General features: G+C 52.2%; 1 protein-coding gene across 1 annotated transcript; it reads left to right on the top strand.

The window, feature by feature from the left end:
- The first annotated feature begins 2,544 nt into the window (after nt 1-2,544).
- NDUFAB1 (NADH:ubiquinone oxidoreductase subunit AB1) lies at nt 2,545-10,443 on the top strand. The gene is made up of 5 exons (XM_004586819.4): nt 2,545-2,747; nt 6,177-6,299; nt 8,150-8,237; nt 9,532-9,632; nt 10,286-10,443. The coding sequence occupies exons 1-4, from the start codon at nt 2,580-2,582 to the stop codon at nt 9,621-9,623; spliced, it is 471 nt and encodes a 156-aa protein (XP_004586876.2). The 5' UTR covers nt 2,545-2,579; the 3' UTR covers nt 9,624-9,632; nt 10,286-10,443.
- Nucleotides 10,444-14,090: the final 3,647 nt, after the last annotated feature.

Here is a 14,090-nt window from a genome sequence, read left to right as displayed (position 1 = left end):
GACTCTGGAACTGCTCCCCATCCTCCACATGGGTAATAAGGACCCAAGAGCTCCCACTGCTTTCTCAGGAACTGGGTCAGACATAGAGCAGCCAGGCTCAAACTGGTGCTGATACAGGAAGCTGGCATGGCAGGCAGTGGGTTCACTCACTGTGCCACAACTCAAACCCCTATAATATACTGCTTTTTTTTTTTTACAATATACTTTTTTTTTTTAATTGGAAAGTCAGATATACAGAGAGGAGGAGAGACAAAGAGAAAGATCTGACTGCTGACTCAATGCTGCTTTTAATACTTTATTTTTGCAAATATAGCAAAAGTAATGTGAATCCTATTAAATTATCCTAACATGGAGATCCTTTGTTCTTCTTTGTCCTCAGATGTCTTCCTGCTACCACTGCTTACAGGGTCACTGTCGCCACATTGAGTCAGTGGCCCAGATTTCCTGTTTGCCTTAACCTAAGTGGCTTGAGACAGGTTTCTAGGGTATTGGTGTAGTAGTATGGTTTCTTTGTAAATTTTTTCCAAGCTACAAGTTTTTATTTGCCTAGTATATGTAGAATGTATTTTTTTTTCACATGCTTTTTATGATATCTGTTAGTGGTTTGGGTACCTTAATTATTACCCTTTGATCCATTTTCTTTTCTTTTTTTTTTTTAAGATTTATTCATGTGAGTTACCAGCACAATAGTTCAACTGGTTCATCCTCTTACCTGTTAGTGCCAGCATCTCATGTAGGTGATAGTTTGTATCCTGGCTGTTTCACTTCTGACCCTTTTAGGCCTGGGGAAGCAATGGAGGATGGTCCAAAACTCTGGGATTCTGCACCCAAGTGAGAGACCTGGAAGAGGTTCCTGGCTCCTGGCTTTGGGTCAGCTCAGCTCCAACTGTTGTGGCCATTTGGGAAATGAATTAGCAGATGGAAGATCTTTATCTCTTCATCTCTCTTTCTCTCTGTAAATTTGCCTTTGCAGTAAAAATAAGTCTTACAGGGTCCGGCATGGTAGCCTAGCAGCCTGGCACACACCAGGATCCCATATGGGTGCTGGTTCTAGTTCCGGCAGCCCTGCTTCCTATCCAACTCCCTGCTTCTGGCCTGGGAAAGCAGTTGAGGATGACCTGGCTCCTGGCTTCAGATCGGCTCAGCTCCAGCCGTTGTGGCTACTTGGGTAGTGAATCATCAGATGGAAGATCTTTGTGTCTCCTCCTTTCTGCAGATCTTACTTTCCAATAAAAATAAATACATCTTCAAAAAAAATTAAGTCTTTTATTTAAAAAAAGCAGTCAGGATAGGCTCGGTACGATAGCCTAATGGCCAAAGTCCTCACCTTGCATGCGCCGGGATATCGTATCGGCACTGGTTCATACCCTGGCTTTTCCACTTCCCTTCTAGCTCCCTGCTTGTGGCCTGGGATCGCAGTAGAGGATGGCTCAAGCCTTGGGACCCTGCACCCACGTGGGAGAACCAGAAGAGGCTCCTGGCTTCTGACTGTAGATCACCTCAGCTCTGGCCATTGCAGCCACTTAGGGAGTGAACCAGCAGACAGAAGACCTTTCTATGATGACACGCTGGTCTTGCAGAACAAGCTGGTTGAAGCAGAAAGGCACCTTCACAGAAAGTGCGAGGTAGAGACATCTCAGTATGGCAGGTGTCTTTCCGGTGCTGGGAGTGCCCTCGGAGCTCGTGAGGCTGCCAGGGGACTCCTGAGGCGTCTTAGCAACCCTGGACTGGGTGCTGCTGGTGAGAGGGCAGCAAAGGCCCTGGGCAGTGTGGTGGGAGGCTCCTCCCTGAGGGCCACGCACACAAAGGATTCCCTCACCGGGACAGAACTCTGCCAACAGAACCCAGACTGGACTGCCTAGCTGGACTGCTCACTGCTGTACCCTCCACAGCTGTATAGACATATACTCAGGTTTTTAGTGAATGCAAAACTAGAAATAGAATCACAACACTGGGTCATACTGATATTCTATTTTAAATTGAAGGCACTACAATTTATTTGCATTTAATGAAAGTAAAAAGAAACAGTTTTTAAAAAAAGCAAAATACAAATAAATCTTTACAGAGTCACGGCATCAACCCCTTTATTTCAGAAACTTCTTTTTTTAACATTTATTTTTATTGGAAAGTTAGACTCACAGAGAGGAGAGACAGAAACATCTTCCAAACGCGGATTCACTCCCCCAGCGGCCGCAATGGCTGGAGCTGCGCTGAGCCGAAGCCAGGAGCCAGAAGCCTCTTCCGGGTCTCCCACACAGGTGCAGAGTCCCAAGGCTTTGGGTCGTCCTGGACTGCTGTCCCAAGCCACAGGCTTCCATTTGGGATCCCGGAGCATGTAAAGTGAGGGTTTTTGTGACTAAGCTACCGCCCCGGGCCCCCAGAATTGTCAAAGAAGCGGTCCATTCCAGCAGTGTCCATCTGTTCTGACCAAGCAGTGAGGGAGGGCCTGGGCGCAGTGCCGCCAGGGGCCGCCAGGGGCCGCCAGCGCCCGCCAGCGCCCGGCAGCGCCGCTCTGGGCGCCGGCCGCGAGAGGACGCGGGGCCGGGGCGCCGCGCAGTGCATGCTGGGTCGGCGTAACCATGGCGGCTCGTGTCCTTTCCTCCTGTGTCCGCCGCCTGGCCGTGGCCTTCGCCCCGCTGCCCCGCGTCCCCACGCTGGCCTCTGCCCGGCCTCTCGGCACTGCCTTGTGTTCTGCTGCGTCGCGGACGAGGCTCGGGGCCCCGCAGCCGGCCGCGGTGCTCGTGCAGGTGACGCGCGGTGAGGGTGGAGGGGCTTGGCAGGAGCGCGACGGGAAGAGGGCCAGGCGGCTCCGGGGCAGGCCGGGGGTGACTCGGAGGACACTCGGCTGGCCGCGTGAGCCGCTGGCCACGACCAGGAGGAGGCCGACTCCCCGACGTGGCGGGGAGGGCCGGTCCCCTAAGGCTTCGGTCCGCACCCGCTCACCCGGGGTCCCCGTCTCTCCCTTGTGGGGTGAGCGGATGAGCGACAGGCCGGGGTGAGAGAGAGCAAGAAGCCACGATGGGCTGCGGCCTTCTCGAATATTCTGCCTTCATTTCTCCCCGCGGCACCTTTGACCTGTTCCAGGAGGACTGGGAGAGGAGGAACGGCAGCTTGCTTGTCCGATGAAGCTCGTGCGAGTGTGCAGCTCCCGAGGCACCGACTCCCACCCTCTCTGGGGTTCCCGCTATTCGTTCCAGCTCTTCGGAAATGGTGCTCTTGTTGCCTTAACTCCCAAGGTCAAGTTAGAAAAACAACAACGAAAAGCCTCTTCGCGCTCACTGACTTAATACAGTAGTGGTTTGAGTAAGATACAGGGATGCCCAGGGCTGGGATGCAGAGGTGGCACGCTAGGGGCTGCTTGTTAAAGCTCTCCGGTCACTCCTGGGTGCAGGCAGTGTTGGGATTCATGTAGAGCGTTGCTGATCTGGTGGTTGGTGGCTCAGGGCCACCTTGATGGGAAAGGTTCAGAGAGCAGCGAATCCCGTTCCTGGGTGGGCCCTGAGACGATGGCAAGGTGAGGCTGGAGTGCCCAGTGAATAAATGTCGCTGCTCTCCCACCCATGGATCGTGCCTGCCAGACACTTGGGTTAAAACGTCAATTTGAGTTCCACAGGTCTGAAAGGGCAGGCCCCAAGAGTTCGTTTTCAGTGGGCTCCCCCAATGTCCTGCTGCAGGGGGCCCTGGGCCGTGTGTGGAGCACTGGGGTGCATGCAGATGGTCCCCCACTTCGGCTGGTGTGGCGGATGCAGAAGGCCTGTCGTGTGTGTTTACGAAGGGAGTCATGGTTCCTTCAGAGATGCTCAGGCAGTGCTGGGCACAGCCAGGAGCCCCCAGCTCTTAACGGGTCTCATAGGGCTGCAGGAACCCAGCTGCTTTCTTTGCAACACTAGCAGGGAGCTAGATGGGCAGTCGGATTTGAACCAGTGCCCACATGGCACAATAGGCAGAGGCTTAGCATCCCATGCCAAAGCGCCAACCCCTTGACTCTCTATCAAATCTCACTGTGTCCCAGACTTCATTTACTGCACACACCACTCCATGGAGTGCTGTCTGCTCTCTTGGTTCTGTTAACGACAGCCCAAGTCTCCAGCCATAGTTCATCTGTATGGACCAATTGCTCATTCCATCCATTTCCTGCTGTCAACATTTTCCCTCTTTAAGGCTTCCAGTATGCTAATCCCAGAGCAGCTAACAGCGGCTTTCATCCTAACTTTGCCCTTTCACTTGAAAAAATTCACTAAGGCAGTTTTCTTGGGTTTTAAATACAAGATGCCAGAAAAGGTAAGAGCAGAATCCAGGGGAGTGGCTTCCCCTGGGGGCCTTGCACTGGATCCAGACCAGCCACCGTTACAGAACTCCTGGCCACCAGAGGGCAGAGCTCCAGCAGTTCCGCTGGGCACAGTATGTGACGGCAGAACCTAGCAGGACTAGGCTGAGCCGTGCCACCTGCAAGTTGGGCATCTCTGATGCAGAAATCTGAACTCGAGTCTGAAGCTCTTTGAGGTTTGAGTTTTGGCGAATGTTCAGATGAGAAATGCCCAACTGGTCATTTCTCTGCAGATGTTTCAAACACTGAGGAACCCAAACCGGAAACATGTCTGGTCCCAAAGACTGGATGAGAGATGCTCATTCAGCTAGGACCGGACTGAGGGGGTGACAGATGCAGTCAGGGCTGTGGTTGGTCCTTGTGCGTTCCCCAGTAACAGTCCCAGGCCCCACCTCTTAGCCTCAGGGACAGACATCCATGTGTGTACCACCTTGCTTTTTAATCTCCAACAGTGTAAACTGTTACCCTCCACTCCAGCTTGCTCTCCTCACCCACCAAGCTCCTTCACCCCCTTATTTATTCATTCATCTATTTATTTGTTGGTTCATTCTTCTCCATGTCCCTTTCGTGGCTAACTCCTGAGGCTGGCATCTCATCAGGGACTGGATGACAGCTGGTGGCAGGGTGCTTGCCACGGAGATGAGGTGTTTGGTCTTTTCAGTTAGGTGGCCCGCATGCAGGCTGCTGAGACAGCCATGTGAGTGATTAGATGGTGGCCCGAGGCCGGCAGAGGTGAGAGCTGTACCGGACCGGGCAGGGGAAGCTGCCTCCCAGTGGGTTGGGGCTGGATGTACTCTGCAGAGCCTGTCAGGGCTCTGTGGAAGGCAGGCTTGTGTCCAGGATGTCGGGCACCCCGGGGGTTCTCTGCCACTCAGGAAGTAAACGTTAAGGTCTTGGAAGGAAAGACTGATGCCTTTGTACCCAGCAGGGCAGCCAGCAGGGTGGCTGAGCACATACTGCATGATAGAACATGGCAGGAGTAAAGGTTGGCTGGAGAGCCCCAGGGGTGCAGAAGGATCAGGATCTGGGAGCTGGAGTGAGCAGGCCAGGGGTGCTGTCCGAGCTGTCAGGGTGGAGCTAGGCAGTAGGTGCTCTGACCAGATGGCCTTGGGGAGCTTCGCCTTGACTTCCCTCAGGCCCACATGGACCCCAGTGCCGAAAGGAGCCTTCTGTGGGGTACTAGCAGGTGTGAGTCAGCAGCCCAAAGGGCATCCTCTCACTTCATGGGGAAGGACGGTTCACACTGGAAACACAACACAAAAACAGTATGTTCACCCTGTGTGTTGGGGCTCATCACACATCTGGCAAATAAAATCTGGTCCAAACTCCAATAGCTAGGTGGTGATTGTTCAGTAGGCAAACGTTAGTAGACATTCACAGTATTCCTCCTTCGCGGTTGGGAAGAAAAAGGCTAATGAAAAGGCTTCCAGCTGGGGACATGAGGCCACCCAGCACTGCAGAAAGAGCCATTGCAGGGTGAGGGCTGTTGGGCCCTCTGTCTCCCCCCTTCGAGTTGAAGACCAACTTCATTTGCATGGCCTGGGTCACACTGCTTACTGCTGAAGCCAGACTGTGAACCTTGAGCTCACTCCATGGGGACTGCTGTGCCTGGGGCCAGCCCAAGAGTGGGGGCAGTGCTTTGTGCAGGCCCCAGGGTGGTGCCGCTCAACAGGGAGGGCTTCTGAGACCACCCTGGCCAGCGCCTCGGGGTGTCCTGCTGGCCAGCTGGGACTGAGGAAGTCGGCTGTAGGAAGTCCTGAAAGCTTTGTCAAAGGCATGAGTAGGCTGTGCACTTCTGCGGAGGCATGTTAGACTCATGGACCATGTCTCCTCGCTGTCCATGCTGCAGGTTCCTGGGAGCATCACGCAGCTGTGCCGCCAGTACAGCGACGCGCCCCCTTTGACCCTGGAAGGAATCAAGGACCGTGTTCTTTACGTCTTGAAACTCTATGACAAGATTGACCCTGAAAAGGTGAATTGATGGCGGTTTCCTTCCCCTACTGCCTTGGAGTACTTTAGCAGGTGGCATGAAAGGCACAGTGTCCAAGAGGGCGCTCCCAGTCCCTGGTCCAGGTTGCCCTGCTGGGAAGCAGCTTGCACATCTCGGCACAGTGTGAGGGTGCAGTCACAGTGGGTCCATGCGTGTCTCCCACCCTTCCTCGGGGATATAGATGCTCCTCATGGCCTACAGACGCTGCTCAGCTGTGCTTTTGTAGCTTGACAGTGCCTCTCAGAGTTGTGTTTTATTTGTTTTTTTTTTCCTCCACAGAGGTAATTAAAAAAAAAGCCTTTGGGGGGCAGGCATTAGGTCCATGGTTCAGCCGCTGATCAAGCTGCCCTTGAACCACCTGAGTGCATGAGTTTGCTAGCCGGCTCCAGCGGCTGACTGCAGCGTCCTGCTGATGTGGCCCCCGACATGAGGCGGAGCTTGGTTGTAGGTGTCACAGGGAGTAGGTGGGAACTCTGTCCCTTGTCCTCTTGTCCATTTTAAAAATGGAAATCCCTGGGGGTAGGTGTTTGATGCAGTGGGGAAGATGCCACTTGAGATTCTGTATTTCCTCTCGGAGGGCCTGGGTTCGAGGCCTGGCTCTGCTGCCTGCTGAGTTGCATGGGGGAGGTAGCAGGTGGTAGCACTAGAACTTGAATCCCTGTCACCCACGTCAGAGATTCAAATTGAGTTCTGGGCTCTGGCTGTGGCTTGGGCTGGCCTCAGCTGTTGCAGGCATTTGGAAGGTGAATCACCAAGATAGCTCTTTCTGGTTAAAAATTCCTCTTGAGACAAACACATGACACAGCAACTGGGGTGCTGCCTGGAACACCTGGCTTCCAAATCCCAGCTGTTCTACCTCCCCTGCAGCTTCCTGCCCGATGCACGTGCAGGAAGGCAGAAGACAGTCACTCAAGCACATGAGTGCTGGGGCTGGTGCTGTGGCATAGCAGGTCAGTCCTCCACCTGCAACGCCAGCATGCCATACAGGCCTGGCTGCTTCACTTCTGATTTGCCTCCCTACTAATGTGCCTGAGAAAGCAGTGGAGGAGGATGGTCCAAGTGCTTGGGCCTCTGAACCCACAAGAGAGACCCGGAAGAAGCCTGGCTTCTAACTGGCCCAGCTGCAGCTGTTTTAATCATCTAGGGAGTGAAGCGATGGTTAGAAGGTATTTTCCTCTCTACTTTCCAGATACAAATGAAAAAAAATAAGGTTTTAAAAATTTTTCTTCTTATTTATGTTGTGTGGCTATCTATGATAGTGTGTTCTTGATGTGGGGTCTGTGTTTGGTTTTATTTTTGTTCTGAGAGGCAGAGAGGGATTCGTACTTGCCGGCTTACTCCCCGCTGTGTGTCTGCAGCAGCCAGGGCTGAAGCTGTGAGCTGGGGCTCAGGTCCGGGTCTCTCTCTGGAGGCAGAAAGCCAGTGACTTGATGACCTGCCTCCCAGCATTTGCCAGGACGCTGGAATCAAAAGCCAGAGTCGGGAATCAAAGGCAGGTGCTGTGACGTGGGACCACAAGGCTGAACACATGCTCTGCAGATGGCTGTGGGGGGATGGGGCGCCACTGCCAGGGTGCGGGGCCAGCTCCAGCACGTGTGCTTCAGAGCAGTTATTAAGGAGCTTAACAAAATGTGTCAAATGAAGTCCTTTCCCTGCCGTTAGGTACTTCCAGACTGCCAAAGTACCAAACATATACCATGTATGTGCTAGCATTGTTATATACACATATATGTGTGTTGGTTATGGCCTGTATATACAAGAATAATCTTTTGTATAATGATGAAGTGGCACTGTACCTGTCTGTACTGAATTTTGTCTGGTTTCCTTTGCAGCTCTCGGTAAATTCCCATTTTATGAAAGACCTGGGCTTAGACAGTTTGGACCAAGTGGAGATTATCATGGCCATGGAAGATGAGTTTGGTAATACATCAGGCTTGGTCCTGGATCTGCACATTGTGGCTTTTGATTTGGGTGGATTAGATGGAAAGCAATGCTGGGAGTGGAATCAAATACTAACAAACAGCAGAACAGCAGCCACCTGCCCTGCTCTGTCTGCTGACCCTTAGGTAAAATAAACCCCAGGTCGACTGCATGCGTTCACAGTGCCTCTGGTGTGGGCCTGGCTGTGTACCCAGGGTGGTGCCTGGTGCTGAATGGCAGCCAGAGGGCCTGGGCGAGAGCAGCACTTACCTTCTTAGCCTGCTGCACCACGGTGCCAGCCCCAGGACTTGGATTATTATTAAGATTGATTTATTTTTATTAGAAAGGTGTGCAAATTTACAGGGAGAAGCAAAGACAGAAAGATCTTCCATTTGCTGCTTCACTCTCCAAATGGCCACAATGGCCGTAGCTGAGCTGATATGAAACCAGGAGCTTCCTCCATGTCTCCTTAGCAGGTGCAGGGTCCCACAGCTTTGACCCATCCTCCATGCTTTCCCAGGCCACAAACATAGCTGCATGGGAAGTGGAGCAGCCAGGACACGAACTGGCACCCACTTGGGTTCCCAGTGCACGCAAAGTGAGGATTTAACCACTAGGCTATTGTGCTGGGCCGAGGACTTGGATTCTTAAGATAGGGTTCCAAGAGGAAAGGTCAGAAGTTCCCCTCTAGGTAGTGATGGTGACACCTCCTCAGCCCCCTTCATGAGCAAGGTGGAGGGAGTGAGACACACGTCTCACAGCCCTGCAGCCTTGGTTTCGTAGACGTCCTACGCCCACACCACATGCTCTGTTGGGAGGGGCATCTGTCATGCGTGTGAGATCTGCATAAAGGCCCATGGCTGAAGCCAGGCGCCCGCTGTGACGTCCTGCCAGGTGAATAGAGCACGGGTGGGCATGGAGGCCCAGCTGAGTGAAGGAAGCCTTACAGGGGTGACCATCTGGCGAGAGCCTGGATTCCTGAGGGGCAGTGGTGAGGACAGCTGGGAGCGACCGCTGACCAGCAGCAGCTGTGCAGCTGTGCTGGAGTGATGGGAGCACAGCCTTGGGCTGTATCGGAAGCCACCGGCCTGGGTTCTGTGAAAGGAGGGAGTTTTCTACGTTGAGAACAATATCCCACCAGACAGCTGCCATGCCCAACGCGATACACGGGTAGTCTAGAACCAAAGCTAAATGGGATCGAGTCTCTGGGAACTAAGCAGAAGGAGCAGGTGCTTGTGGTTCTAAAGGGTTTGCTTTCTCAACACTCGTTTACTGTTGTGCATTTGTCCTTTAGGGTTTGAGATTCCTGATATAGATGCAGAAAAGTTAATGTGTCCACAAGAAATTGTAGATTACATTGCCGATAAGAAGGATGTTTATGAATAAAATTTGCAGGTAAGTGACTTACAGAATTCCCTTCCATATAATTCATCTTTTGATGGCTCTTCAATAAAGCAAGACCCAAGAAGAAATTAGAAAGACACAAATTTTCACTGCCTTACAATGCAAGCCTGCCCAGGTAGCTGCTTTCACAGGTGCCCAGCCCAGCTGCCACTGTGCACCCTCCGGAGGGGCTGAGAGCAGTTCCTTCCTAGGCCAGCTCCCTCCATCACCAGTCCCCCCATCTGCCTGCTGACGTGCCCGGGGAGCTGGAGTGGCCCGGCTCTTCCATCACCAGGGAGGGGCTCGTGGGCAAGGACATGGGGCGTGCTCAGGCATCACAGAGCACCAGGTTTATCCTCACTGTGCCAGTCTGCCAACCACACGCACAGCCAGGCAGCCTGGCTCTGCAAGTGGCCTTAGGTATTGGGCGGATGGCGAAGGGCCCTATGTGAGATCTTGTGATTGCAGACTTAATAGGGTGAGCTCACCCCGAGTGCAACACCCGATACAAAGAAACCTCTTCAAGAGGGCTGGGGTCAGGGAAGGCAGCTCTGGCTGAAAACACTGGGCAAGCAGCATCAGCGCCTTTAGGTTCCCTGAATTTAGCATGTTAAGCATGTCACTTGGGTCAGTGCCAACTGCTCATCTCCTCTTGTCTTTGCTAGGCGCCTTTTCTCACCAAGGAAGGACCTGGAAGATTGTGGTAGAGGTCTGCAAGTGAGAAGGCATTCTGGCATCTCGCTGGCTTTGACAGAGTGATTCTGTCGGACTTGTATTTAAACTGTTTGTTTTGCCCTTTGAAAATAAATCTGTAAAGCCACCACTCTGGTATCTTTTCATGAGGTCTGTGAAGCGCCCTTGTGTGTTGACATTTCAGAGTATCTCTCAGGGTTCATCTCCTTTGTCCTTGGTGTTCATGCCTGTCAAACACGCGTGGCTTTTCCAGCAGTGTGCCTGCAATACCTTGCCCCTGCCTGCAGCGTGATGAACGAAAGGACTTTCGGCTTTAAAAAAATAAAAAACCTTTTCTTGCATCAGCTATCAGAAGTGTTAGCAGGTAACAGCACCTGGGACTAACTTCTTTATCCCGAAGGCTCTTTCCAGAGTGTTAGCATGTAGTAGTTTGGAGGCTGAGAGGCTGTCTTTCCTGGCGCAAGGTTGGCATGACATTGCATTCCTCTGTCACCACCAATGACTGCTCCTCAGGGCTGGTCTAGCTCGGAATGAGATTCCTATCCTACAGCTGCTTGCTCTGTTGCTGAGGGTCTAATCTATGAAGAGGGAGGGGACCCAGGGCCAGCAGTGCTAGTGTCACCCAGTAGGGGACCAAGAATTTTGCGACTGAGGGACTAGGAGGTAGGACAGAAGTCATCCCTGGGGTTGGGTCTGCCCTCAGCTTGTTCCCTTCCTGGAGGGGCCAGGCGTTACCAGACATCTGCCTTCCCACTGTTAAACTGCGCCTTGGTCTGAGGCATGCAGAAATCTTCCATCTGTAGTTTATTCCCCAAAAGCCTGGGATACCTGGGGTTGGGCCAGGCAGACGCAAGAGCCCAGAATTCACCCCTTGTTGCCCCCAGGGTGTAGCATCAGCAACTGGAAGCACACTTAGGACTTGATTGTGGCATGTTAATTCCTGAGCCCAAATGTCCATCCCTATCTGCTTTTTGCAATACTTAAGCATCCTGGGATGGCTGGTGCTGTGGTATAACAGCTTAAACTTCCACCTGCTGTGCCAGCATCCCATGTAAGCATCACTTTTGAGTTCCCGGCTACACCACTTCTGATCCACCTAGAAGACAGTGGAGGATGGCCCAAATGTTGGAGCCCCTGCACTCATGTGGGAGACCTGGAGAAAGCTCCTGGCTTCTGCCTGGCCTGTGGATGAAAGACACAATTTTGTTTTTTGAATTTTTTTTTAAAGCCGCTCAGCATACTGCCAAACTGTGGCATAGGAAGCTTCCTAATTCTAACAAGTTCTCTTACTTAACTGAGAGCTGTTTGACAACAGGGCTACACGTGGTCTCCTGGGCCCAGAACACACATGGGAAGCTCCTGGCTTCAGACTGGCCCAGCCCTGGCTTTGCAGCCACGTGGGGAGTAAACCAGTGGATGGAAGCTTTCTGTGTGTCTTATGTAACTGCCCTTCAAATAAAGTCAATCTTCAAAAATAATATGCATGTCTGCAGCTTTGAAATGATTCGCCTAAACACGCAGCAGAAGTCCTACTGCTGCCTAGGTGGCACGTGTGTTCATCTGGAATCTACCACATACAGTAGGAGTATACCAGTAACAACTGGATGTCCAATAAGACTGGTTCAATCCAAAGAGTTTACAGGACAGAGATTGGCATTTCAAGTGAAAATAAACAGCATGGATTCCATTCCTACGAAAAAAATTATTTTGCCAGATATATGTAACTTATTTCTGCTCATCAGTGTTTTCTAAATTTTAACTAAGTACCATTTAGAGGTGTGGGAAGAGCATGCCAGTGGCTCAGATGCTGTGGCATGGACACCAGGGAAGGCCTTGCTGGGCCATTTCTCTCATCAGCTCTCAAGCTGCCAGGGCAGTGTCAGCCATGTGAAGCCAGGGCAAGAGACCCAGATGCCAGGCCACTGTAGCAGGTGGGACACTAGAGCAGAACTGGCCCACAGGGGAAGCTGTTAGCTGTGGGTGCAACCCGAGGATTCTGTGCAGGAAGATGGGTGTTTCAGTCACTAGTAGTTCCACAAAGATTGGTCTGAAAGGGATGCCCTTGCTGGTGCCAGAAGAACCCATGAGCAGAATGGAAATGTTGAGGTTGAGATGAAAAGGAAGACTGGAAACTACTTGGTCAAATGAAGAACCTGTCTAGGAGCTCGCCCAAGTTCAAGGCTTTGGTGCTTGGTAAGCATGGTTTGCAACAGACTAGAAGCAGTTCAGAATGGAAGAATAGTTGGGATACGGTGAACCTGGGGTCTTCCTGGGACACCTGAAGCAAGCAAGCAGCAGGTAATGAGCCAGGGCTCAAGCTAAGCCAGATGGGAGCATATGGGTGCTGCTTCATGTCCCGGTAGTATCGCTTCCCATCCAGCTCCCTTCTGTGGATTGGGAAAGCAGTGGAGGACGGCCCAATGCCTTGGGACCCTGCACCCACGTGGGAGACCAGAAGCAGCTCCGACAGCCATTTGGGGACTGAACCAGTGGATGACAGATCTTTCTATAAATCTGCCTTTCCAATAAAAACAATCTTAAAGCTTGTGGCTCATGCCAAGCGGGAAGCACCTGGTGTGCCTCAGATGCCCACGGCTAGCACGCCGGTGGAAGGCACTGGAGGTAAGGTAATGGAAGCCTCCTCTAGTGCTTTCACTGGAACCGTCATGGGGAGGGCGGGTTTCTTCCCTCCTTGGGCTGAGTCTCAGAGCCCAGAATTACATGCCATGGCTGGCCCTGGGCACCTGCATAGGCTGAACTCCTTTGCCTACGTCCTGTATATTCAGTTCTGAGTTGTGGGTCAGACACCTGGAGCCTGTAAGAGGCTGACATAGATGCGGGAGGGGAGCCAGAGGGCTAAGTGGTCACGGGGCCCTGTCCTCTGGGTGTCAGTTCCCCTGACCACGTCTCCTGAGTCACTGCCGCTCCTGGGCCTGCAGAGGCCCTGAAGTTTAAGAGAACATGACTCAGAAAGGGCATAAGAGTGAAAAGTCAAAAACCCAGCGTGGGGGAGGCAAGCTCACTGACATCACCCCAAAGCAGAATGCTTGTATTTAATCCCCTCCTTCGGCTCAAGTCACCACCGGGTTCCTGCTGCAAACGCGGGAGACCAGGCTGGAGCCTCTGGCCCGTGGCTTATGCCCCGCTGTTGTGGGCATTTGGGCATATGCGGGAAGATTACTTTAAGGTTGGAGGGAAAAGCCCTGACTAGTAATCATGGAAAAGCTAAAGTACAAGAGAACTTCAAGTTCATGGAAAAGGGGAATTCAATATCTACAGGGTGCAAGAAATTTTGAACTCCACTCCATAGCACATATGTCTATTTTATCCCATTTTGCTAACAGACCTACCTGGTCTCTCCTGCTGGGACCTGGCTGCTTGAGGGTGGAGCCAGACCCCTGTTCTGGGTTTTTCTGAAATGCGGTGTGGAAGGCTACATGGCTGTGGAGATCCCCCGAAGCGTGTGGGTCCGGTGTCAGGGCAGAGAAGCAGCTTCCCTTCAGCCCTGTAGGCCGCGGCAGACCCTGTGGGGGCCTGTCCTGATAGGGTATGGCTGACTGCTCTGTGCAGCCCAGAACTCTGACCACTCCAGGGCAAATAAGACCAAATCCCTGTAGCCAGCTTTTAGTAAAAAATAAATGTGGATACATTAAAGCTGAGTAAATAACACCAAAACTGAAAAAAAAAGAAAAATAGCTCTGGGCCCAGTTCCACATGTTAGTTAATACCCATTGTGACCAAATCAGGCGCATGAAAAACGAAGGAAAAGGAGACACA

The sequence above is a fragment of the Ochotona princeps genome, chromosome 24, assembly GCF_030435755.1.
Source record: "Ochotona princeps isolate mOchPri1 chromosome 24, mOchPri1.hap1, whole genome shotgun sequence".
Lineage (NCBI taxonomy): Eukaryota > Metazoa > Chordata > Mammalia > Lagomorpha > Ochotonidae > Ochotona > Ochotona princeps.
The sequence above is the reverse complement of the archived record's forward strand: the minus strand, read 5'-3'. Positions and strand labels throughout refer to the sequence as shown.